This window comes from Diaphorina citri, unplaced genomic scaffold (assembly GCF_000475195.1).
Source record: "Diaphorina citri unplaced genomic scaffold, Diaci psyllid genome assembly version 1.1 scaffold435, whole genome shotgun sequence".
In the NCBI taxonomy this organism is placed as follows: Eukaryota; Metazoa; Arthropoda; class Insecta; order Hemiptera; family Psyllidae; genus Diaphorina; species Diaphorina citri.
Window position 1 is genome coordinate 51,572 of NW_007377870.1, and position 25,807 is coordinate 77,378.

Genomic DNA, 25,807 nt, shown 5'->3' on the forward strand with positions numbered 1-25,807 from the left:
CAAAGTGTTAAATCTCTATTTTATCAATTTTGAGTTTTGAACTTTTTATTAGTCATAAAGAAAACCTTTTTGCTGAACAAATGAAAATGCTTTGATGGCACCACAACAACAACAACACTCACAACAACAACAAAATTTTACCTCCTTGAGTTTTTTAACAGTTCTACGTTAAGTCTGAATGAGTTCTATCTCCGAAGATTCTCATTTTCTTTTACTCGTATCTCGTAAACAACTTCCTAACGGAAAATTGTGGAGATTCTGTTATGAATAACTTGAGGAAACCATTACAACACCGACAAAACTCAGTCCAAGACCTTCTAGGGAAATGATTCGCGGAGAAAAGAACTCAACTGCCAAGGATAAGCACCACTCTAGAACTTAAGAAACCAACCTGTACAGATAATTCAAAATTTTTAATTTAAATTTAAAAATAAAAGATGTCATATGAAAATGCATTCGTGTTAATAAAAACGGCTTGGTTATTTGTTTTTTGGAGCTTTCACTTTCAGCTTTTGAAACTAGACAGTAGGTTCTTCGGGTCTTCAATACTTTAGGTTCATGTTAAAGTGTTTGTTCAACTCAGTTCTCTGAGCATACTTGGAGACTATGCTCAAGAAATTTTCGCAGGGTTAATTTTGCATTGATAATAAATTGATGCCAAAGAGACCTGTCACCTGGATAAAGAGGGGGGAAATTAAAAAGACAAAACGTGAATTTCTGAGGGGTATGTTTGTATATTTACACAAAGTGTCAGAAATTACTGAGATCGGAATAAAAACACAAAAAACTGTCAAATAGTATAAAGACAATCATTTTAGGAGAAACAAGAAAAAGAAGGTTCGGGCCTTATGGGGAATTCATAAATGATAATACAAATGTAATTCCAGGGGTAGCTCGTTTTATACTATGCTTTATTTACAGTTGCAACATTGTAAAATGTAGCCCGGAAATTTGAAGTATTCAAGTCAATATGGACAAAGTAACCTAATAATACTATAAACGAGGACTGATGCAGACGATGGGCAAACTATCCTACTAAAAGATAAAGCAGATACTTCATTACGAACTATGATTATTGTTCACTTATTGGGAAGCTCAAAAAATTCCCAACTTATTTTCACATGGGTTACTGTCAAAAAGTATAAAGACAATCATTTTAGGAGAAACAAGAAAAAGAAGGTTCGGGCCTTATGGGGAATCTTGTTTTTATAATATAAGATTCATAAATGATACTACAAATGTAATTCCAGGGGTAGCACGTTTTATACTATGCTTTATTTACAGTTGCAACATTGTAAAATGTAGCCCGGAAATTTGAAGTATTCAAGTCAATGTGGACAAAGTAACCTAATAATACTATCAACGAGGACTGATACAGACGATGGGCAAACTATCCTACTAAGAGATAAAGCAGATACTTCATTACGAACTATGATTATTGTTCACTTATTGGGAAGCTCAAAAAATTCCCAACTTATTTTCACATGGCTTTTGCCAATAAATTGCACAACAAACAAGTTTAATTTATATATCTTTCCTTTTTTTTTCCTATATGATAAGTGCCACCAAAAATTCGACGGTCTCCTTTGTTCGTTGCAATCTTCTCATTAGAAGCCATTTCCACATGCGATATTTAACGAGCCGCCCCCCTACCACCGCGACCCGTTTTGCCAATAAATTGCACAACAAACAAGTTTAATTTATATATCTTTCCTTTTTTTCCAATATGATAAGTGCCACCAAAAATTCCACGGTCTCCTTTGTTCGTTGCAATCTTCTCATTAGAAGCCATTTCCACATGCGATATTTAACGAGCCGCCCCCCTACCACCGCGACCCCTGCCTCCCCTAGCAGCACCTCTTCCTCCTCTAAATCCACCATAGCTCTCAACCGGCGTCGGGTCTATAGAGAATCCTGATCTGCCAAACCCTCCAGCGGCTGCTGCTGCTCCTCGCCCTTTCCCAGCAGGGGCACCAAATGCAGTGCCTCCCATTTCATACTCATCATAATCATAACCACCGGCATAACCTCCAGCATAATCAGTCTCTGCTGCTGCAAACCCACCACCACTACTACCAAACCCACCAGAACCACTACCTAACCCTGGACCACCAAATGCACCATACTTCTTCCGTTCAACACCTGCAGCAGCACCTCCTCGACTTCCACGCACAGCAGCAGCACCACCAAATCCTCGAGTAGATGCTGCAGCGCCTGCCTTGGCACGACCTCCACTACCAAACCCTGAACCAGATGCTCCATAGGATTCAGATGCACCAAACCCAGACGCTCCGAAGCTCTTCGATCCTCCAAATCCGGAGGGAGCTCCAAACTTTTCAGCGCCACCAAATCCAGAGGCCCCGAATTTGCTGGCAGCAGCAGAGCCACCAAATCCTCGAGCAGCAGGTGGTTCGAAACTCTTCCGTCCTCTACTCGGAGCAAATCCTCCCCGTGCAGCGCCACCATAAGGTCTTGCAGGTGGGAATGCTTCACCATAAGGATCTTCCTGTCCATAGCCTCCGCCGTAACCAAACTCATCGTCCAGAACAGAAGGCAGTGCCCGTGGGTTAGCAGCCATTGCCTTGGCCATCCCCATAGCGAAAGCACGTCTCTCAATCTCTTCAATCCAATCGGGTGGGGGCATGGCAACACTCTCTGGTACAGCAGGCTCATACGGATCCACTTTCTTGAACCGTAACCAAACTCATCGTCCAGAACAGAAGGCAGTGCCCGTGGGTTAGCAGCCATTGCCTTGGCCATCCCCATTGCGAACGCACGTCTCTCAATCTCTTCAATCCAATCGGGTGGGGGCATGGCAACACTCTCTGGTACAGCAGGCTCATACGGATCCACTTTCTTGAGGAGAGCAATCAGTTCTAGACGAACATTGTGAGGTGACACATCCACGGGAATAACGCGAGTTGGGAGGAAAGAGGCTTCCGTGAGCGAAAGCAAATTCTTGATCAGGTGTAACTTGTGACTTGAATACAGATAGATGAAACGCTTCACATTGGGCATCTCGGCGACCATTTCACCCAACATGAACACTGGAACATACAAATTCATCATAAAACATTAGAGTCACTAATCAATTAGTTTTGAATCAATACAAACACCAACATTAGGAACAACAAAATGATTAGAATCGAAGGAAGTTCAAGAAACCACAGTTATACACAACAAAAACTTAAAGAGCTGAAATAGCTGAAGAGTAATAATACTGTCCAACAAAAGCGTATTTTTCAATTTATTTGTACCTTATGTGTGTAGGTCGATAGAATAAGAACTTACTTTTGCACAGGGTTGGAGGATCTGCTATGATGACAATTTCCTCTGCCATGGGCAACTTGTGCCAAATCTGTTTTAGTCCATCTTCTGGCTTGGCAATGATGAACTCAATATTGCGAAGCTTGTTGTATCGAGCCATGAATTGGGCTTTCTTGATGTTCCACTTGGATGGGTCAATTGCAACCACATAATTAGCTCTCTGCAGGGAGAAAAGATATTTCATTAATAGGGGAACCTGGATGTTACGTAATTTCCATCTATCTGTATAGGGTAAAAACACTGATGTGCAAAACACTTCATCGCAAGACATCTAGGTGTACCCAATTCACTCTACCCTGATGGACAAACAAATCTCAACTCTTTTACACATTGGCAAGAATGCGGAAAGTTTAAATAGGAGTTATTACAGTAAAGACCTACCTCAAGACGGAGAAATAGTTACCTTGGTCATCGCAAGACATCTAGGTGTACCCAATTCACTCTACCCTGATGGACAAACAAATCTCAACACTTTTACACATTGGCAAGAATGCGGAAAGTTTAAATAGGAGTTATTACAGTAAAGACCTACCTCAAGACGGAGAAATAGTTACCTTGGCAGCTAGCAATGCCATCTCTCCGCAGCCACACCATAGGTTGAGAACCAGTGTCTTCTTCTTCATCAAATCTCCCACGTCCAATGTCTTCTGGTAGAGAATCTCAGCCGCGTAGGTATTGATACGAAAGAAAATACCCGGAGTGACAATGAGCTTCAAATCAAGCACGTCTTCCACCAAGAACTCTTCACCGTGAGCATGCAGGAATTCCAGCTCGAAAGATTTTTTCACTGAACTGGAAAAAAATTGAAATGTATTTTGATAAAGCAGTGGAAAAACGGCATTTTCTCTTTCTGTAGAAGCTACAGATCGTAGGTTGACTTATTTACTGAACTGTTGATAAAAAAAAAAAAAAATGAATTCTACTCACCGTGAGCATGCAGGAATTCTAGCTCGAAAGATTTTTTCACTGAACTGGAAAAAATTGAAATTTATTTTGATAAAGCAGTGGAAAAACGGCATTTTCTCTTTCAGTAGAAGCTACAGATCGTAGGTTGACTTATTTACTGAACTGTTGATAAAAAAACGAATAGATGAATTCTAGAAAAATTTGAAACATTTAAATCCAGCAAAATCTTTCGAATACAATCCACAAGTTGTTGAGTAGTATTCACAGTGACTCACACTACTGCCAGGTAATATCTAATGTGGACGTAGCTTGAGGACTCAGTTTGCCACTTACTTTTCAGGACGGGGCTGAATAAAGATTGATTTGATAGGGTGCTTCAGAGTATAATCATCCGTGTAATATTTCACCAACTCGTTCTTCCGATCTTTCAGAATGTCCTGTGTATCTTCTCTCACAATCACAATCACCATGTGATCGCCGGCCTTGGTGGATCTTATGAACAGATTCTGCCATGGACAACTCTCTTCCAGATAGTTCCATTTGTCCAAAAAGTTAGAGAAGTCCTGACATAATGAAAATAAGAAAAAAGATTAGAATAGAACAGAATATACCTCATTTATACTGCTAGGAAGTCCCTTTAGCCCTTTACCCCCACAGTCTAAAAATGTTGTTGTTTACAAATGTCGGGGCATTGACCATTAGGCCATTTTCCTGGGCGCGTCCCAATATTTTTCTACAATGGAACTGCTGGCTTCCAAGGCTGGACAGGAATTTAGGAAAAGATTAGAATAGAACAGAAGATACATCATTTATACTGCTAGGAAGTCCCTTTAGCCCTTTACCCCCCACAGTCTAAAAATGTTGTTGTTTACAAATGTCGGGACATTGACCATTAGGCCATTTTCCTGGGCGCGTCCCAATATTTTTCTACAATGGAACTGCTGGCTTCCAAGGCTGGACAGGAATTTAGGTGTGCTTGGTTCATGGGAGAGTTAAGGGAACATAAAGGACAGTTAGGAGCGTTTTTGATACCTATTCTATGGAGATGTTGGTATAGATAGTCGTGCCCCGTGAGAAGTCGGAAATGAGCGACAGATGCCTTCCTAGGTAAATTAGGAATGATGTCTGGGTTGTTAACAAGCGCCTGCCATTTCTTCCCTTGACAGTCTAAAAATAAGGTCATAAATTTTTGTTTCCTTATCTTCAAAATCCCTCATAATATACGAAATTCTCTCATATTCTGACTTGGGCCAGAGTGCTACCATGCTCCTCAGTACACGTGTTGAAGAAAAGTACTTTTTCGATCTAATTTTTTCAGGCAATATCCCATAACTATAGAAAACCTCCCATTTACAGCCCTTTGATAGAATGTATCCACAAAATTGCCAGTCAGTAGAACATATGAAAATGCATTCGTGTTAATAAAAACGGCTTGGTTATTTGTTGTTTGGAGCTTTCACTTTCAGCTTTTGAAACAATAGACAGTAGGTTCTTCGGGTCTTCAATACTTTAGGTTCATGTTAAAGTGTTTGTTCAACTCAGTTCTCTGAGCATACTTGGAGACTAAGTCAGTAGAATAATTTATTTACTTCAAGGAATACCTCCTTGACTTTTTTACAGCCACTATCTGAAATGAACTGAGTTAAAAATACTTACTAAGTAGGAGGAAGATTGAGTACTTACCACAACTCTTGAAATTCACAACATATCACAAAACAAATAACATCCAAAAATGTAAAGATACCTACCACATGTGGACAGGCTAGAAAAATTTGGACAGGAGGAACATAGGACAAAGCAAAGTAAAATTTCTAGTATCAACAAAATTAAAATGTGAGTGAAGTCTATTTTAAAATTTTCACAAGTGGCTACCTTTCAACTTTTTTGCATACTTTGGGTTCAAGTTTTGTTTGGAACCATAAATTGAGCATGAAATGTTCTTGAGGAATCCATATTTTCAAATGAAACTTTCATTTTGGTACCAACTCACTTTTTTATTTGTCTTTAGTAAAGAAATTTTATTATTTAAATTGCACTGATTACCTATATTTTCATAATTTTGAAGAAGTGTAAACATGTATTTTTGAATTTTCCATAGTTGGAGTTTTACCTGTGCAATCTCAATCATTGAAGGAGGCAAATGTATTAGATCCTCATTGCAAGGTCCAACCTGAACCTTTCCGTCTTCACTGTTTGCTATCCGGGGTCCCGCACATAATTTGCCTAGTTCAGGGTTATATCCTAAAAATTTATCAAATGAGAAATAATCAAGTATGAAAGATTAATTTTTTATATGGTAGGTACAAGAGAGCTAGGTTGCAGCTCAAATGCCATGTCAACCAAATCAATGAAACCAAAGAATTTTTAAGTGTGCTGTGTAACATTGTAAAACTTTTAGCAAGTGACAGCAAAATCTGAATTTTAATTTTGGTTTAATAGATTTGTTCTGTGCACCAAGCTTTGGTGGTGAGTTTTGAATGTTGTTTGACAGCATTTATTGTGAAACCAAGTCCAATAAAAATATTGAATTTTCACATTTTATGATAGATATGTAGGGAAATATTTTCCAGACATTTTCAGTCTGCCTTTTTAGTTTGTTGTACCTAGTGATAAGGGCTTGATGTTCATATTGTTAAGTGTGCTGTGTAACATTGTAAAACTTTTAGCAAGTGACAGCAAAATCTGAATTTTCATTTTGGTTTAATAGATTTGTTCTGTGCACCAAGCTTTGGTGGTGAGTTTTGAATGTTGTTTGACAGCATTTATTGTGAAACCAATTGAAAGATTGAATTTTCACATTTTATAATAGATATGTAGGGAAATATTTTCCAGACATTTTCAGTCTGCCTTTTTAGTTTGTTGTACCTAGTGATAAGGGCTTGATATTCAAATTTTAAAATTAGTGGGGAGAGCCTTTCTCTATATATATTTTTTTTTTCTTTTCTTTTTTTTTCAATTTATGGAATTTTCAATTTTTGGTGGTAGATTTTGAACTTCAAATCTGTTGAACATTTTTCACCCACTAGACCTGTATTGACTGAAAAACAATTTACTATCCAAAATGCATGTTCAAGGAGAGTTGACTCACCAATGGTTAGTTCACATTTATTCCTGTATGCTTTGATCTGAGTGGACTTCATGATGGGATCAAGACGGAAACGGGTCTCAAGAAATACTTCCTTGTACCACTGCGTGAAGTGTGGATATCGCTTGAGGAATATTGAGTTGAATGATTGGAATATAGTTTCAACTTCACCTTGTTTCTTTGCCAACTGAAACAGAACAAGTTTGTTTTCTTAGATGAGCAATGAACACTAGTAAGACTAGGCTTGCCAAACGTCCCGAATTGGCCGGGACAGTCCCGAATTTCAGGGGGTGTCCCGGCGTCCCGTTCAGTTTTTCATTTTGGGGCGTTTTGTCCCGAATTTTCGTTTTTGTCCCAGAAAAAATTCGGGACGCGTTTTTTTAACTTTAAATTAGGCTCTATAATCAGAATTTGTTCTTAACTTGGTTTAAATTTGTCATGCGCACATCAGTTTGCTCTTCCACTTTGCTAAACCTTTATAAACGAGAAAATGTTGTATTAAACCGCCTTGAACGAAAAAATGAGCTGGTCCCTTGGATTCTCGTTTATCCAGGTTCGACGGTATTTTGTTTATCTGTTTTTAATAATAGGTATGTTACCTATCACCTATCGTACATATCGTACCTATGTGATTTCGCGATTATGATCGCGGATTTGGCGATTATGTTCGCGGATTTCCCGATTATGTTCGCGGATTTTGCGATTATGTTCGCGGATTTGGCGATTATGTTCGCGGACTTGGCGATTATATTCGCGGATTTGCCGATTATGTTCGCGGATTTCGCGATTATGTTCGCAGATTTCGCGATTATGTTCGCGGATTTCGCGATTATGGTCGCGGATTTCGCGATTATGGTCGCGGATTTCGCGATTATGGTCGCGGATTTCGCGATTATGGTCGCGGATTTCGCGATTATGTTCGCGGATTTCGCGATTACGTTCGCGGATTTCGCGATTATGTTCGCGGATTTCGCGATTACGTTCGCGGATTTCGCGATTACGTTCGCGGATTTCGCGATTACGTTCGCGGATTTCGCGATTACGTTCGCGGATTTCGCGATTACGTTCGCGGATTTCGCGATTACGTTCGCGGATTTCGCGATTACGTTCGCGGATTTCGCGATTACGTTCGCGGATTTCGCGATTACGTTCGCGGATTTCGCGATTACGTTCGCGGATTTCGCGATTACGTTCGCGGATTTTAAGTATTTTTAACTCAGTTCATTTCAGATAGTGGCTGTAAAAAAGTCAAGGAGGTATTCCTTGAAGTAAATAAATTATTCTACTGACTGGCAATTTTGTGGATACATTCTATCAAAGGGCTGTAAATGGGAGGTTTTCTATAGTTATGGGATATTGCCTGAAAAAAATTAGATCGAAAAAGTACTTTTCTTCAACACGTGTACTGAGGAGCATGGTAGCACTCTGGCCCAAGTCAGAATATGAGAGAATTTCGTATATTATGAGGGATTTTGAAGATAAGGAAACAAAAATATAAGACCTTATTTTTAGACTGTCAAGGGAAGAAATGGCAGGCGCTTGTTAATAACCCAAACATCATTCCTAATTTACCTAGGAAGGCATCTGTCGCTCATTTCCGACTTCTCACGGGGCACGACTATCTATACCAACATCTCCATAGAATAGGTATCAAAAACGCTCCTAACTGTCCTTTATGTTCCCTTAACTCTCCCATGAACCAAGCACACCTAAATTCCTGTCCAGCCTTGGAAGCCAGCAGTTCCATTGTAGAAAAATATTGGGACGCGCCCAGGAAAATGGCCTAATGGTCAATGCCCCGACATTTGTAAACAACAACATTTTTAGACTGTGGGGGTAAAGGGCTAAAGGGACTTCCTAGCAGTATAAATGAGGTATATTCTGTTCTATTCTAATCTTTTTTCTTATTTTCATTATGTCAGGACTTCTCTAACTTTTTGGACAAATGGAACTATCTGGAAGAGAGTTGTCCATGGCAGAATCTGTTCATAAGATCCACCAAGGCCGGCGATCACATGGTGATTGTGATTGTGAGAGAAGATACACAGGACATTCTGAAAGATCGGAAGAACGAGTTGGTGAAATATTACACGGATGATTATACTCTGAAGCACCCTATCAAGTCAATCTTTATTCAGCCCCGTCCTGAAAAGTAAGTGGCAAGTTGAGTCCTCAAGCTACGTCCACAGTAGACATTACCTGGCAGTAGTGTGAGTCACTGTGAATACTACTCAACAACTTGTGGATTGTATTCGAAAGATTTTGCTGGATTTAAATGTTTCTTAGACAGGTTCGACAGTATAATATTTAGAGCAAAAGTTTAACAGTAGAGCAAAACTTTCTGTTTGGTAAGATGAGTTCATAGCTTCAATCTCACACAAACAATGCTCTTTAATGGTGCATTTTTACTCACTTGGCATTTGACAATCAGCATGATCTGTTTTCTTTTCAACAAATGAAAACAGATCATGCCACAGCATTAAGCAGTGGACACACTTTTAGGCATGGCTTCCCAAATTCTATGCTGAGGGCTATTCAGTGTTAACCTGCTCATTACCAAGCAAAAAATTCCTTTGTAGGGATAGATGACCAATGTCCATGATTGTGACCATCTCTTTTTTTATATGAGTAAAGCTAGCCCTAAATTTACAGCAGCTTTTTTGAAGGTTCGAATGGGGCTCAACCACTTTTTGTGTGTGTGCATGTGCGTGTTTTTTTTAACTAGTACTTTTTATTTATTTACAAATGTACAAAAAAAAAATAATGTTATGAAATTTGACATGAAACATAACATGTTTCACACAAAGTGTTTCATTAGTGTGCATTGTGCCCTAGGGGTTAAAACAAACATGGACACTGATTGACCCAGTTGTGACAATGTAGAGGAGTTCTGTTGAAGATCATAGTAATATTTTGATTTTTTTTTTTTATTATTATTATTTAGAATTCAAATTGTATAAAAAGATGAAGGACTCACCTGGTCTTCATAGCTCATATGCCGGTAAGGCAGGTTGGACAGTTCTTTCTCAGCTTCATCAGGTTTGGTTTTCTTGGCATTTAGAATTCAAATTCTATAAAAAGATAAAGGACTCACCTGGTCTTCATAGCTCATATGCCGGTAAGGCAGGTTGGACAGTTCTTTCTCAGCTTCATCAGGTTTGGTTTTCTTGGCTCCGCTTTCACCTCCCAGCCCACTTTCTGCTTCTCGTTTTAATCCACCATTCTGTAAAAAAAAGGAAAGTCTTTTGATTAATAAGTTGATTTAAAATAATAATTGAGAAAACAGTCAAACCTGTCAAAGTGGGGCTTGTCTAAGTGGGAAACCTGGATAACTGGAAAAAAAATCATGCCCCCTTCATTTTTTTACTAAAAAAACCTGTTAAAATGGCAAAACCTACTTGGTCCAGAGCCTCTGTAAGTGGGAGAGGTTGCCATTTTCCTAGGTCCGGAGCCTTCTGCGGACCTCTGTAAGTGGGGAATTTGTAGGAAAGCATAGTAACTTAATAACAGATTCCATTTCCTCCAAACCAGTGTTCACATTTACCTCTAAAAGTGGGAATAGGAAAATGGCAACCTCTCACTCTTTTTAAATGGGAAACCTGGATAAGTGGAGAAAAGATTGTCTGTCCCTTGTATTCGGAAAGTCTTTTGATTAATAAGTTGATTTAAAATAATAATTGAGAAAACAATCAATCCTGTCAAAGTGGGGCTCGTCTAAGTGGGAAACCTGGATAACTGGAAAAAAAATCATGCCCCCTTCATTTTTTTTTTTTTTTTACTAAAAAACCTGTTAAAATGGCAAAACCTACTTGGTCCAGAGGCTCTGTAAGTGGGAGAGGTTGCCATTTTCCTAGGTCCGGAGCCTTCTGCGGACCTCTGTAAGTGGGAATTTGTAGGAAAGCATAGTAACTTAATAACAGATTCCTTTTCCTCCAAACCAGTGTTCACATTTACCTCTATAAGTGGGAATAGGAAAATGGCAACCTCTCACTCTTTTTAAATGGGAAACCTGGATAAGTGGAGAAAAGATTGTCTGTCCCTTGTATTCCCACCTAGACAGGTTCGACTGTATAATGTTTAGAGCAAAAGTTTAACAGTAGAGCAAAACTTTCTGTTTGGTAAGATGAGTTCATAGCTTCAATCTCACACAAACAATGCTCTCTAATAATGCTTTTTAATGGTGCATTTTTACTCACTTGGCATTTGACAATCAGCATGATCTGTTTTCTTTTCAACAAATGAAAACAGATCATGCCACAGCATTAAGCAATGGACACACTTTTAGGCATGGCTTCCCAAATTCTATGCTGAGGGCTATTCAGGCTGTGTTTATGAACAGGGCTGAGATGAGCTCGGACGAGGTGAGATAGGATATTGTTTCTACAGTTTTGCATTGGAGTGGTAACTTAAGCAAGGATAGCGTGGTATTGTTGGGCTTTTTTTCTAACCCTCTGTCCCGGCGGCAATTTTTAAAATTTATTTTATATTTATTTTTGTTTGCTTTGTAATTCGCTTGTTTGTAATATCTAATTTAAATGAAAAGTATAATATAAACGTGCAAACTAGAGATAAAAAGTAAAAAATGAATTCAGATTGTACGCGTTGCGAAAAAAAATCAAAATTTCGAATTTCCCGCCAACTTTACACGCTCATGAAGGCTCTGTGTTAAGTTACCACATCATTTTCCACTTGCCAAGAACATCTCAGAATGGCATATCTCAGCCCTGTTCATATAACCACGGCCTCAATTTTTATTATTTAAAATGGCCGACTAGCCTCCGGCCATATTTTTTGACCGGACTTTTTTTACGCGCGCTCCTAACCTCAAAAAATTAAAAGTAAACAAAAACATTCAACAGTTATTTTTTAAAAATTTCATTTTTGAACTTTTTCAAGAAGAAAGTTGAAAGTTCATTTTATACAAGTTTTGGCCTTTTAAATTTGATTTTAACATTTGACATATCTCATGTGGATACCTAATTCAGTTTAGATTTACCCTATCATCTTCTCATGCTTCTCAATATTTTACGAACAACATGTTTCTATACGTAAGTATCATCCAGCCTATTACTAGAGTATACTTTAGAGTATAGGTTTGTTTATTTACTACTGACGAGACTACATGTCCACAATTGAGGACATTGGCCATTGGGCACACCTGTCAAAATTTGGTTGGTATTCTATGACTACAGAGGTACAGAGCAGTCGGGAGCACATGACTGTAGACCTAGGGGATGATTGCAAACAACAAAGGTAGGAAAATGTGGTGAAAGCTTACCGTTGCTGCCATTGTTGAGTGAAAGTTCAATCGACCTTGAGAACAGCTAGTAAGAGGGCCTACTGTGATGATTCTTTAGTCTTTAGAACAAGAATCCAATAATCCCAAAGATTACTAGACAGTTAAACTTGGGCCACAGATTACAGAGTCAGAAAACTCAGAAAAGTAGAGTAGGTAAATGAGTAAAGTAAAGTGGTAAAGTCACCAAACGAATTAAACGAATAACGAAACGAAGCCGGAAAAGGAAAACGAAAACCCAAACTTTTGTTTTGGATTGGAGTGGCGTGAACGCAGTGTTGCCATGTTACAAACCTCAAGAATTACCGTACTTCCGAAAATACCGTACATTAATACAGGGTGTATGCGTGAGTAGGTACCAGGCTACCGGGAATCGTGACATTTAAATCGGTACTGGACCGCGATTACCTACCAATAATCAACAAGATTCATTGATGACTTTTGGAGGTAGGGAATTTTTTGCGATCGAAATGAGTTGCGTGGGTTTAATATCGAATCGGGTCTTGTGTCTGGAAAAAAATAATAGACCGCCTATAATACCTTGAAGTTGGCGTAGGTACTAAAGAACGCCTGAATTACAGCAAGATTATCATCCTACTGAAAGGAGAGTATTTATTGACATGCTTTATTTAAGTAAGTAGGTAATCAAAAACCAAATCAAATTGTGAATTCTTTGTGACAAAGCACAGAGCTTCTTCATAGCTTTGGTGGGTATAACAGTATTACTAAGTGCTTCCTTTACTATTAATTCTCGTCTACTCGTATCTTTATTTTACTCTGGTAATGTCGCCACTAATCGCTACTCGATAGTAGCTACTCAATTGTCCGCACGAGGTTGAGTGCACCCCGAACTCCAAGCACTGAGCCGAAAACACTTCAACCCCGTCGGGAACCAAACCCGGAACCTCCGGCGTGCAAGGCTGGTGTGATAACCACTCGGTTGTGATAACCACTCGGTTGTGATAACCACTCGGTTGTGATAACCACTCGGTTGTGATACCCACTCGGTTGTGATACCCACACGGCTACGGAGGTTTCTCCGTATTTGTATAGACATGTTCACTTAGTTCTAAGGCCGGCCATACACGATGAATTTTATCTCATGAGATTTAACTCATGAGATATCTCATGAGATAAATCTCATCTGATGTGATACCACACACACCAAACGAATAAAATAACGAGAAACGAATTTAACGATACGAAGCCGGAAAAGGAAAACCAAAACTTTTGTTTTGGATTGGAGTGGCGTGAACGCAGTGTTGCCATGTATGTTACAAACCTCAAGAATTACCGTACTTCCGAAAATACCGTACATTAATACAGGGTGTATGCGTGAGTAGGTACCAGGCTACCGGGAATCGTTAAATCGGTACTGGACCGCGATTACTAATAATCAACAGGATTCATTGATGACTATTGGAGGTAGGGAATTTTTTGCGATCGAAATGAGTTGCGTGGGTTTAATATCGAATCGGGTCTTGTGTCTAGAAAAAAAAATAATAGACCGCCTTTAATACCTTGAAGTTTGCGTAGGTACTAATTTTTTTTTTAAGAGGTTTGACAGAGGGAACTGTAACTGCTATGGTCTTATCGTCCCGAAATCGAAGAGAGAAGGAAGACAGGATTCGCGGATTTCGCGATTATTCGCGGATTTCGCGATTATGTTCGCGGATTTCGCGATTATGTTCGCGGATTTCGCGATTTTGTTCGCGGATTTTGCGAATGTTCGCGAATTTCGCGATTAAGTTCGCGGATTTCGCGATTATTTTCGCGGATTTGGCAATTTTGTTCGCGGATTTCGCGATTTTGTTCGCGGATTTCGCGATTATGTTCGCGGATTTCGCGATTATGTTCGCGGATTTTGCGATTATGCTCGCGGATTTGGCGATTATGTTCGCGGATTTCGCGATTAGGTTCGCGGATTTCGCGATTAAGTTCGCGGATTTCGCGATTATTTTCGCGGATTTGGCGATTTTGTTCGCGGATTTGGCGATTTTGTTCGCGGATTTCGCGATTATGTTGGCTGGCTGCGTAGGTACTAAAGAACGCCTGAATTACAGCCAGATTATCATCCTACTGAAAGGAGAGTATTTATTGACATGCTTTAACTTTATCTAAGTAATCAAAAACCAAATCAAATTGTGAATTCTTTGTGACAAAGTGTAGAGCTTCTTCATAACTTTGGTGGGTGTAACAGTATTACTAAGTGCTTCCTTTACTATTAATTCTCGTCTACTCGTATCTTTATTTTACACTGGTAATGTCGCCACTAATCGCTACTCGATAGTAGCTACTCAATTGTCCGCACGAGGCTGAGTGCACCCCGAACTCCAAGCACAGAGCCGAAAAAACTTCAACCCCGTCGGGAACCAAACCCGGAACCTCCGGCGTGCAAGGCTGGTGTGATAACCACTCGGCTGTGATACCCACGCGGCCACGGAGGTTGCTCCGTATTTCTATTAAGGAGCGCGGTAGCGCTCCGCCCCGCCAAGTCAAGAAAGTTTGACCGCGCTACTAATAGAGATATTGCACGCCGCCAATGCAGTGAAGCAGAAGTGAGATTAGAGGAAAGAGGAGTGCAATGAGGGGAAAGAAAGGTAGGTACTACGTGATTAGCAGTTACAGTTCCCTCTTGAAAAATCCTCGTGCCGAGTGGGTATCACACTAGGCTTGCACGCCAGAGGTCCCGGGTTCGATTCCCTGAAAAATCCTCGTGCCGAGTGGGTATCACACTAGGCTTGCACGCCAGAGGTCCCGGGTTCGATTCCCGGCGGGGTTGAAGTTTTCTCGTCTCTGTGGTTGGATTTCCAGAGTGCACGTTTGTCGAAATTAAATTTCAACTACACTTAATGTGTACAGTGTACAAGCCCCAGTGTAGGTACACTGTGTGCGAATTTTTTAGTATGGCTTTGATCTTGACTTGGTCTGGTTGTAGGTTTATTTATAATAGTGTGAGTTTCGTGTATAGATAAATATATTTACGTATGTACTTATGTTATTATATTTTGTAATCTTGAAGTTTTTATTGTCTCATAGGTATTGCTCTCAAGATTTTGGGCCTTTAAAAGTGACCTTTTTTCGAGTTTACAGGACTAGTCGGAAAAATCAACTGTTTCTTGGTCCTAACTACTAACCCCTAATGGCCCCCATCCTTTAATCAATCTCACCAAACTGACGAGTGCTTCCAGAAAAATATGAGGCCAGCAAGCAAGTTTTCAACCAGACGATTTTTTTTTTTTTTTTAAAAAAAGAGTTTCGCCGATTTGGCGATTTTGTTCGCGGATTTCGCGATTTTGTTCGCGGATTTCGCGATTATGTTCGCGGATTTCGCGATTTTGTTCGCGGATTTTGCGATTGTTCGCGGATTTGGCGATTATGTTCGCGGATTTCGCGATTATGTTCGCGGATTTGGTGATTTTGTTCGCGGATTTCGCGATTTTGTTCGCGGATTTTGCGATTACGTTCGCGGATTTGGCGATTATGGTCGTAGATTTCGCGATTATGTTCGCGGATTTGGCGATTTTGTTCGCGGATTTCGCGATTTTGTTCGCGGATTTCGCGATTATGCGCCAATGCAGTGAAGCAGAAGTGAGATTAGAGGAAAGAGGAGTGCAATGAGGGTAAAGAAAGGTAGGTGGCACGCCGCCAATGCAGTGAAGCAGAAGTAATATTAGAGGAAAGAGGAGTGCAATGAGGGGAAAGAAAGGTAGGTACTACGTGAAGGAGGAGCACACAAATTTTGAAGTGAATAAAAGGCGGGGTACAAAATTGATTTCTAATCTTTTTTGGGGTGGGATGGAGTTTTGTTTATTTTTTGTGGGCACTTGAATCGCGGATTTGCCGATTTTGTTCGCGGATTTCGCGATTATGTTCGCGGATTTGGCGATTATGTTCGCGGGGTTTCGCGATTATGTTCGCGGATTTCGCTATTATGTTCGCGGATTTCGCGATTATGTTCGCGGATTTGGCGATTTTGTTCGCGGATTTGTAGACATGTTCACTTAGTTCTAACAGTGACCAACCGATACAACATGATGTAAGATAAAATATAAAATACAAAGTAAAATGTAATTTAAAATTTTAAAGTGATGGTCACACGTTATTTATTTATCAATACTGTAGAATTGAATCATATATTGAATATGTGTAGACTGTAGAGTGGGGATTCCAAAATTTACTTAGAATACGTAAATTCAAAAATCAGCAGTTAATTTAAATAAGTAGATAGGTTACTGAAACTTTATTCAAATCCTGGATGGCCAAAATGAGCATTTACATACCGTATTCAAACAACTTGGGCCACGAATAAAGTTTCTTTAAAAGCTTTGGTAATAATGTAGGGAGTTCTTTTTTTACATTTAAGATTTTAAGGCATAGGTATTTTTTGAAACTATATCTCGATATCTCTCAAGAAACATTTATATCCTGCAGCTCGTTAGAAAACTTTACAGTACATTTGATGAGACTAAAAATATTGAAGGAAATCCATCATGAGCTCGTAATATACAAAAAAAAAAAAAAAAAAAAAAAAAAAAAAGGGCTTTTAAAAACCCACAATCCTTAAAAGGGGAATTTTCCCAAAAAAAAAAAAAAAAAAAAAATCAAACATGGACTTTAGAAATCCTACATGCATTAATGGGGAAATTTCCCATCTTATCCAATATTTATCATTCAGGTTTCCCAACACTTGAATTGGTACCGTTCGATCTTGACTTAAAGCATTGCCTATCCAACATATATGTAGATACTGTCGGATTAAGGAGCACGGTAGCGCTCCGCTCCGCCAAGTCAAGAAAGTTCGACAGCCCTATTAGATATATTCTACGCCATAGACCAAGTAACCATTCAAGTTTTCAACATATCATTGAAATCTTGGGTGGTATACCTTTGACTTTGTACAGAATTACGAAGCCTTGAATCATATCCAACAATAGGGGCATTAAATACCGTTGGATTTTCCTTTACATATTCTTGAAATCGCCCGTACCATCCAACATGAATATGTTGGGATTTTCCTTTTCGAAATTTGTCGACTCTCTCCCTCGCTCTTCCGCTCCCCATTCTCCCAGTGTTTTCATCACGTCCGGCTCTTTCTTCTTTTCTTCTTCCTCTTTCTTACTTGAAACAGAAACAGAACGAGATGGGTGAGAATTAGAATACACAACACAACACTACTATTTGGACGTTACCTGGAACAGAGAAACTTTTAATTCAACTTAAACATTGGCTGAATGGTAAATCGACTAGGGTCGTAGGAAGCAGGTCCACAGTTCGATACTTCTAAAATGATTATTTTTTTTCGTAGTTCATAGGATATTTTTTCCTTCAATGAGAAAAAGGGAAATGAGCACAAAAAGGCAGATATGTCAGTTAATTTTTTCTTAAAGGTCATTTTTCTAATAACAATTTCCTTTTTGTACTGTACATTAAAGCCTTATTCCAAAACAATTTTCAAGCCTCACCCATGATCAAGTAGACATACAGCTAAGTAGATGCAAGTTGGTTGAACATCCCTTGAATACAATCTGCCTCATTGCAAACACAAGTATGAGCCAATTCCCACTTGTGAGTTTCATACAATTTTTTCCCAATGTTCTGTAGGCAATATAATTTAAATGAGTGTTCCTGTTCCCACTACACACGACATGATTTTTTTTCTGAAAGACAAGAGGGAATGGGCTCTTACTTACAGATCTGACTGAGACTTTAAAGAACCACTTACCTTTCCCCAGGTCAAACTCAAAAGGCTCTCCTCTCGGAACAGAGAACACACAAAACACAAAATATAAACTAGAGTATGACACCAACAGGTTTGTTCTTTTCACGCCTCCTCTTTTTTCTTCTTATTTGCTCCTTCCTCTTCTTTCTTTGCTTCTGCAGCTACTTGTGACGGATTTGTTCTCCTCAAGCCGTTACATAAATATAAATAAAAAGATATTCAATGAGTTTCAAAAACAAAATAAGCCTCACACAAGATGATTCACAAACTGGGGTGAGAGTCCTAATGATTATAATTATTATGTCAAGCGTAAACTGAACTCTATTACATTTCGGACAAAACAGATGATGTTAGTAAAGAAAAACCAATAGGAGGCGTGGCGTTGAAAGACACATGGGACAAAGGGACAGTTGCACATCACTCTGGTTATTGCTACAACAGGTAGATTACAGGCAAGACATGTTAGTTGGATTTGGAGAAATCCAATTTGCACTACAATTGAAGGCTCTGTGTTAAGTTACCACATCATTTTCCACTTGCCAAGAACATCTCAGAATGGCCTATCTCAGCCCTGTTCATAACCACGGCCTCTGTGTTAACCTGCTCATTACCAAGCAAAAAATTCCTTTGTATGGATAGATGACCAATGTCCATGATTGTGGCCATCTCTTTTTTTATATGAGTAAAGCTAGCCCTAAATTTACAGCAGCTTTTTTGAAGGTTTGAATTTCTATTACTAGAGTATACTTTAGAGCAGGCATGTCAAACTCAAAATGTATAGAGGGCCATTTTTGATATTTGTCTAACATTTGCGGGCCGCAGGTATTCACCCCCGGTCCCCCCCCCTAGTAAAAAAAAATGTTGTAAAAAATCATGGGATTCATTTGTTTTTTAAAAAGAAGTTTTATTGGGTTGCAATAATTTTATTTTGAACATACAAGTAGTAGGTACCTACATAAAAATTTACAATAGATCAGTTGCGCAAATCTCGTACGTCTGAACTAGATCCAGCGTGCTAGTGATTTTAATCCAAATTTTTTAAACAAAGGAGTCGCTTATTTAGGTTAAAAATTCAAAGACACATAGGACAAAGGGTAAATTTTGTTGCACATCACTCTGGTTATTGCTACAACAGGTAGATTACAGGCAAGACATGTTAGTTGGATTTGGAGAAATCCAATTTGCACTACAGATAAATAATCAATTCCATCAATCCTGTTTGGGTTAGGTCGTTAGGACACACACTCTTGATTGGGCTGCTAGATTCACCACAGAGCCATGTTTACCTTGCTATAGTTATCTTCACGATTGGATTGTTTACTTGAAATCAGATGAGTTGATACAATATTTGGTTGTGTTTTTCAAGTTCCACAGTACTTGAAAAACTTTTCCCACTATGATTTCTCCGTTAGTAGTAAGTTGATATTGTTAAGGTTAGATTTCGCACGATCACACAATAGTTCAACAAATATTTACAATCTCATTTGCTATAGTAAACAATGATAAGTATCATTTCTTTTTATTATTAGGGTTGGAATTTGTATGCTGCTTTCCATCCTGGGGTTTGCTTTGAGTTTTCTTAGCTCCCTTGTTTTGTTGATTGTTAGTTCCACGCGACTGATTATTATTACTGTTGGTGTGTGAGTTATTTATCTTTGCCGCATTGTTACCTTCACTTTTCCCTTTATTTTTTGCTGGACTTTTGCTGGAGTCTTTGGTTTTGATCTGTTCTATAAATTTCTTTTGAGAGTCATTATGAACAGTTTTTGTATCCTTTTCTTTAAGTTTGTTGGTTTGTGTATCGACAGTTTTACCTTCTTTCTTTATCTCTAGTTCGTCTGTCTTACCATTTGATGGTATGGTTTTGTCCTGATCTTCTGATTGTGTTCCTGGTGCTACTTGATCTGTATTATTATCAATGTTTTTCTTGCCTACATCATTGACTTGAGTTCCATTTTCCAAAATTTGGGCACCAGTTTTTTCATCCTGAAGATGCACATCTGAAGTTTCCCCTTCACTTTGTTTCTGGTCTTCATATAATTTACATGCATCCTCGCTTGCAACTCCTTGCTCTTTCAACAACTGTTCGCGTTTTGCTTTCATTTCGGCTGCTTTCTTCATGAAATTTAGAATTTGTATGCTGCTTTTCATCCTGGGGTTTGCTTTGAGTTTTCTTAGCTCCCTTGATTTGTTGATTGTTAGTTCCACGGGACTGATTATTATTACTGTTGGTGTTTGAGTTATTTATTTTTGCCGCATTGTTACCTTCACTTTTCCCTTTATTTTTTGATGTCTCATGGCTTTTGCTGCAGTCTTTGGTTTTGATCTGTTCTATAAGTTTCTTTTGAGAGTCATTATGGACAGTTTTTGTATCCTTTTCTTTAAGTTTGTTGGTTTGTGTGTCGACAGTTTTACCTTCTTTCTTTATCTCTAGTTCGTCTGTCTTACCATTTGATGGCATGGTTTTGTCCTGATCTTCTGATTGTGTTCCTGGTGCTACTTGATCAGTATTATTATTATCAATGTTTTTCTTGTCTACATCATTGACTTGAGTTCCATTTTCCAAAATTTGGGCACCAGTTTTTTCATCCTGAAGATTCACATCTGAAGTTTTCCCTTCAATTTGTTTCTGGTCTTCATCTAATTTACATGCATCCTCGCTTGCAACTCCTTGCTCTTTCAACAACTGTTCGCGTTTTGCTTTCATTTCGGCTGCTTTCTTCATGAAATGTCTCCTTGTGAAATATTATTAATTTATTTAATATTATACTCTTGTGGCTCGCAGCGGGCCGCACAATTCGATCAGGCGGGCCGCATGCGGCCCGCGGGCCGCCAGTTTGACATGCCTGCTTTAGAGTATAGGTTTGTTTATTTACTACTGCCAAGACTACATGTCCACAATTGAGGACATTGGTCATTGGGCACAACATCTGTCAAAATTTGGTTGCTATTCTATGACTACAGAGGTACAGAGCAGTCGGGAGCACATGACTGTAGACCTAGGGGATGATTGCAAACAACAAAGGTAGGAAAATGGGGTGAAAGCTTACCGTTGCTGCCATTGTTGAGTGAAAGTTCAATCGACCTTGAGAACAGCTAGTATGAGGGCCTACTGTGATGATTCTTTAGTCTTTAGAACAAGAATCCAATAATCCCAAAGATTACTAGACAGTTAAACTTGGGCCACAGATTACAGAGTCAGAAAACTCAGAAAAGTAGAGTAGGTAAATGAGTAAAGTAAAGTCACCAAACGACTTCATGAAATATTCTTTCTGTTTTCTTTTCAATTTACGCTCTTCTTCGATGTCTTCTTCTGTTTCGACGAAATCTTCTTTTTCCACTTCAACCTCATCACCTTTCCACCATCCAAACCTCCAGTTGGCCTGAGTTGGAAAACGTCACAAACAAATTGGTGGACACATGAAAAATACATAAATAAAACATCACTAATCTTAACCCATAACAATTTTGTTGACAACTAGTTTGAAATATACCTTGTAAGTTGTATGTATGTACATTAATTCTTCTACATTGATGAATTATAGCAGGAAGCCCGTCACCTTTAGCCCTTAGCATGTTAGTTATCTGATGGCTTTAAAAGAATACAATATTATCGATTAGAACCCATTTTAAGAGAGCAAATACTAAAATTGAAATAATTGAAGAACAAAATATATTAAAGAAATCACGTTTTGCAATGTGTCTCTTCAAATCTCTCGAAAGGATGAATGGACTATTGAGAGAAAAATCCCAATTGCATTACAAAGTATAGTTATATATAGTACTACTCATTATACATTACCTCTGTGTCATGTTTGGCAAACTTGTCGAACATATTGGCGTAGACTTGTTTCTCTTTTATTTTCTGCTCCCTGAGTTTCTGTTTGGTTTGTGTTAGTTTCTGTACAGCAGCCTTATTGTTCGGGTCAATCTGGAGAACTTTCTGGAAATCTTTCTCAGCGAGTTCCGGCTCATTTAGATCAAGATAGGCCTGCAAATATACACAAGGAAGAATGTAAGAAAAAAGACGGGGTAAATATAATTTGCGAACTTGAGTTGGTCAAGGTGTGATATCAGAAACATAGAAATTCTGATTGAACAAAGGCAATGAGTCCTAAGCTCTCTTACTTACATTACCGCGTCTGAAGAAGGCTTTCTCATTATTTGGTTCTAACTCGATAGCCTTATCACATTGGTCCTTGGCTGGTTTCGCTTGCTTCAACTTCAACAAACACATGGCAGCATTCAAATGACAGGCAGTCAACGTTTTCTTCCTCTCCGTTTCTTGTTCCCCTTCAAACCCACCGTCAAAGTCCAAGTAGGGGATTGCTTTCTTGTAGTTTCTACAGGCCAACTCGAACTTGTCCTGTTTGAAATAGGTCGTTCCTCTTTCCTTCAGGAGTTTCCCCTGCTCTAGCTTTTCGTCGGAGTTCAATTGCCATGTGTCTTTGATCTAAAACAAAACAAATATTTTATCAGTACTTAAGAAACCATTAAAGAATAACAATGGGAGGGATAGTTATAATTTGTTATATAAAAATAATAATAAATACATAATTCTGGTCCACACCAGTAAGAATATTAATAAGAAAAAACACAATGAGCCTGAACAATAGGAAACAGTTACCTTTTCGAAATTGTTCATGGTGATAGTGTAAGTGGCAGGTTTATTGCTAGGAACTCCCAATTTGTCATTTCCTAGTAAGAATATTAATAAGAAAAAACACAATGAGCCTGAATAATAATAGGAAACAGTTACCTTTTCGAAATTGTTCATGGTGATAGTGTAAGTGGCAGGTTTATTGCTAGGAACTCCCAATTTGTCATTTCCCTTCCCACTCCACAAATGTTGTGGCTGGACAAACAGTCTGGATTTCTCTTTGTACTTGAATTTCTCCAATGCCTTTTCTAAATTTTCAGGAATATCATACTCTGAGCCTTCTCCAAGAACGAACGAGAAGGTGCCTTCTTGAAATACTTTGCCCTCACATTCACCTTTGAGTGTGACTGAAACAAAGAATGGAAGATAAATTAAAATTAACTCTTTGGGAAATTCAAATTTCTTCCTTAAAGTTTCACAATAGTTATGTTTTAACCAATTTAATCTATTTCTGAATAGCATAACTGCTATTAACTTTCTGTGGTGAAATTTAAATAGAACCAGATATGAGAAAACTCTTACCAAGAAGACCAAATTGTCACAAGTATACTCATTGCCCACTGAGTTCTTGTAAGAAGCACTTACTCTCAACATTGGCGCCATCTTTAGGAGTAGAAAATGAGGCCCCTTCTTCCAGAAATCTGGATTTCTCTTTGTACTTGAATTTCTCCAATGCCTTTTCCAAATTTTCAGGAATATCATACTCTGAGCCTTCTCCAAGAACGAACGAGAAGGTGCCTTCTTGAAATACTTTCCCCTCACATTCACCTTTGAGTGTGACTGAAAGAAAGAATGGAAGACAAATTAAAATTACCTCTTTGGGACATTCAAATTTCTTCCTTAAAGTTTCACAATAGATATGTTTTAACCAATTTAATCTATTTCTGAATAGCATAACTGCTATTAACTTGATGTGAAATTTAAATCAAACCAGAAATGAGAAAACTCCTACCAAGAAGACAAAATTGTCACAAGTATACCCATTGCCCACTGAGTTCTTGTAAGAAGCACTTACTCTCAACATTGGCGCCATCTTTAGGAGTAGAAAATGAGGCCCCTTCTTCCAGAATTTCCCTCCGAATACCACCATCATGTGTTGGACTAATGTCTTCTGCTTCCCAGCTTATCATTTCTACCTGAAGGACAAAAAATATTTTATTAGGAATAAACTTTGAATGCACCTGTTCCTGTTGGATCAATTAAGTGTGGCAACATAGTTTGTATTTTGATGGGTGACTGTATGAGACATCACATGCTGCTGGATAATTTGGGGCACAAGGGTACTCAGCCTAATGAGGCCATAAATACTATGAGTTAGTGTCTGAGTGTTACCAATAGAGTCACTGAATCACATTTGCATTAAAAAATAAAATTAAAAAGCCAGGCCCCCCCCCCCCCCTTTACTTAAGCCAGTCTTAATATTTTTCTATACTCACTTCAAACACCAAGGTAGAATCTGGTGGTATGGTTGGAGGACTGCCCTGTTTCCCATAGGCATACTCTGGTTTACAGGTGAACACAGCTACCTCATCTTTCTTCATTGTAGCAATGCCACGGTCCCATGCTTTGATGACTTGGCCTGGAAATAACAAGAACATTAGTCTTAGGTGTTGTAATATAAACATATTAAGGATATTTTTTCCTTCAATGAGAAAAAGGGAAATGAGCACAAAAAGGCAGATATGTCAGTTAATTTTTTCTTAAAGGTCATTTTTCTAATAACAATTTCCTTTTTGTACTGTACATTAAAGCCTTATTCCAAAACAATTTTCAAGCCTCACCCATGATCAAGTAGACATACAGCTAAGTAGATGCAAGTTGGTTGAACATCCCTTGAATACAATCTGCCTCATTGCAAACACAAGTATGAGCCAATTCCCACTTGTGAGTTTCATACAATTTTTTCCCAATGTTCTGTAGGCAATATAATTTAAATGAGTGTTCCCACTACACACAACATGATTTTTTTCTGAAAGACAAGTGGGAATGGGCTCTTACTTACAGATCTGACTGAGACTTTAAAGAACCACTTACCTTTCCCCAGGTCAAACTCAAAAGGCTCTCCTCTCGTTTTGCTACTGTCAAACACTGTTCCATCAAGCAATGTTCCTGTGTAGTGAACTTTGACCTTGCATCCTGCACTGGGTGTTGTATCTCCGACTCCAGGAGTTTTGATTTCCTTCAATACACCGCCATCGTCTGTGAGATCAATGGCTTTGCTTTCAACCATTCTGATTCTGAAATACAAAATATGAGAATATTAGAGATGTAAAGATTGAAAGACATATAATGGTCCTGGAGTTGTGGAGAGAAAGAGAACAGGGTAAGAGAAAGCCAGCCATTCCCAAGGTGAAATAAAATTTGGCCCATCAGAGGAATTCAACCCACAACCTGTCACATAAGAGGCAGATATATAGGCTGGCTGAACTGCTTGGAATCTGGTTAACTCCATTCAACTGAATTTATCAATCTCCTTACCTGAAGGTAATGATTAACAATGTGCACAGAAATATCCAGTTGAAGAAATTAATTGAACTTCCGAAACTTACCTTTTGCTGTTGTTAAATTTAAATTAGGTGAACTGTGAAGATGAAGACTGGAAGATATTTCAACAGAAAGATGACAGGATTCAATTTTTCCTCCGATTTGCAGAAAAATAGTACTTCTTCCCTTTTAGCTTTTGCAGGAAAATGATTTTGAGATTCCTGATTCCTGTATCGAGAATCGTGAGATCGAGAAATTTCTGGATTCTGGAATTTTCCCGGCTGGCCCGGCTGCCTTGTTGCCAAAACACTGCACGATAGTGTGTGT

General features: G+C 38.7%; 2 protein-coding genes and 1 long non-coding RNA gene across 4 annotated transcripts; 1 reads left to right on the top strand and 2 right to left on the bottom strand.

Moving 5' to 3' along the window:
* Positions 1–1,154: 1,154 nt before the first annotated feature.
* LOC103508800 (tRNA (uracil(54)-C(5))-methyltransferase homolog) lies at positions 1,155–21,596 on the bottom strand. Of its 2 annotated transcripts, none has more exons than XM_026823311.1 (10): positions 21,387–21,596; positions 10,413–10,541; positions 7,322–7,505; positions 6,344–6,474; positions 4,567–4,796; positions 3,882–4,119; positions 3,292–3,487; positions 2,788–3,047; positions 1,828–2,617; positions 1,155–1,653 (listed from the first exon to the last, which is right to left on the bottom strand). In XM_026823311.1, exons 1-10 carry the CDS (start codon positions 21,396–21,398, stop codon positions 1,634–1,636), a joined length of 2,190 nt encoding a protein of 729 aa, XP_026679112.1. In that variant the 5' UTR covers positions 21,399–21,596; the 3' UTR covers positions 1,155–1,633. The 2 variants fall into 2 exon arrangements, with proteins under 2 accessions (XP_026679112.1, XP_026679111.1); XM_026823310.1 differs by lacking the exon at positions 21,387–21,596 and adding an exon at positions 12,597–12,845.
* Positions 5,806–7,511, top strand: LOC113467238. The gene is made up of 2 exons (XR_003391387.1): positions 5,806–6,066; positions 7,260–7,511. It is a non-coding gene; the product is annotated as an uncharacterized LOC113467238 (long non-coding RNA).
* Positions 17,594–25,770, bottom strand: LOC103508801 (peptidyl-prolyl cis-trans isomerase FKBP4-like). The gene is made up of 10 exons (XM_026823312.1): positions 25,546–25,770; positions 25,031–25,233; positions 24,433–24,575; positions 24,012–24,132; positions 23,636–23,776; positions 23,167–23,202; positions 22,964–23,034; positions 22,469–22,789; positions 22,139–22,327; positions 17,594–17,806 (listed from the first exon to the last, which is right to left on the bottom strand). Exons 2-10 carry the CDS (start codon positions 25,224–25,226, stop codon positions 17,792–17,794), a joined length of 1,233 nt encoding a protein of 410 aa, XP_026679113.1. The 5' UTR covers positions 25,227–25,233; positions 25,546–25,770; the 3' UTR covers positions 17,594–17,791.
* Positions 25,771–25,807: the final 37 nt, after the last annotated feature.

Coding starts and splice junctions, on each gene's coding strand:
- LOC103508800 (XM_026823311.1), bottom strand. Junction 7,506..10,412: donor ATATGAGCTATGAAGACCAG/GTGAGTCCTTTA, acceptor GTTCTGTTTCAG/TTGGCAAAGAAACAAGGTGA. Junction 4,797..6,343: donor CAATGATTGAGATTGCACAG/GTAAAACTCCAA, acceptor TCATTATGTCAG/GACTTCTCTAACTTTTTGGA.
- LOC103508801 (XM_026823312.1), bottom strand. CDS start 25,226: ATGGTTGAAAGCAAAGCCATTGATCTCACAGACGATGGCGGTGTATTG. Junction 22,790..22,963: donor CCATGAACAATTTCGAAAAG/GTAACTGTTTCC, acceptor GTTTTGTTTTAG/ATCAAAGACACATGGCAATT. Junction 22,328..22,468: donor CCTTCTTCAGACGCGGTAAT/GTAAGTAAGAGA, acceptor GTATATTTGCAG/GCCTATCTTGATCTAAATGA.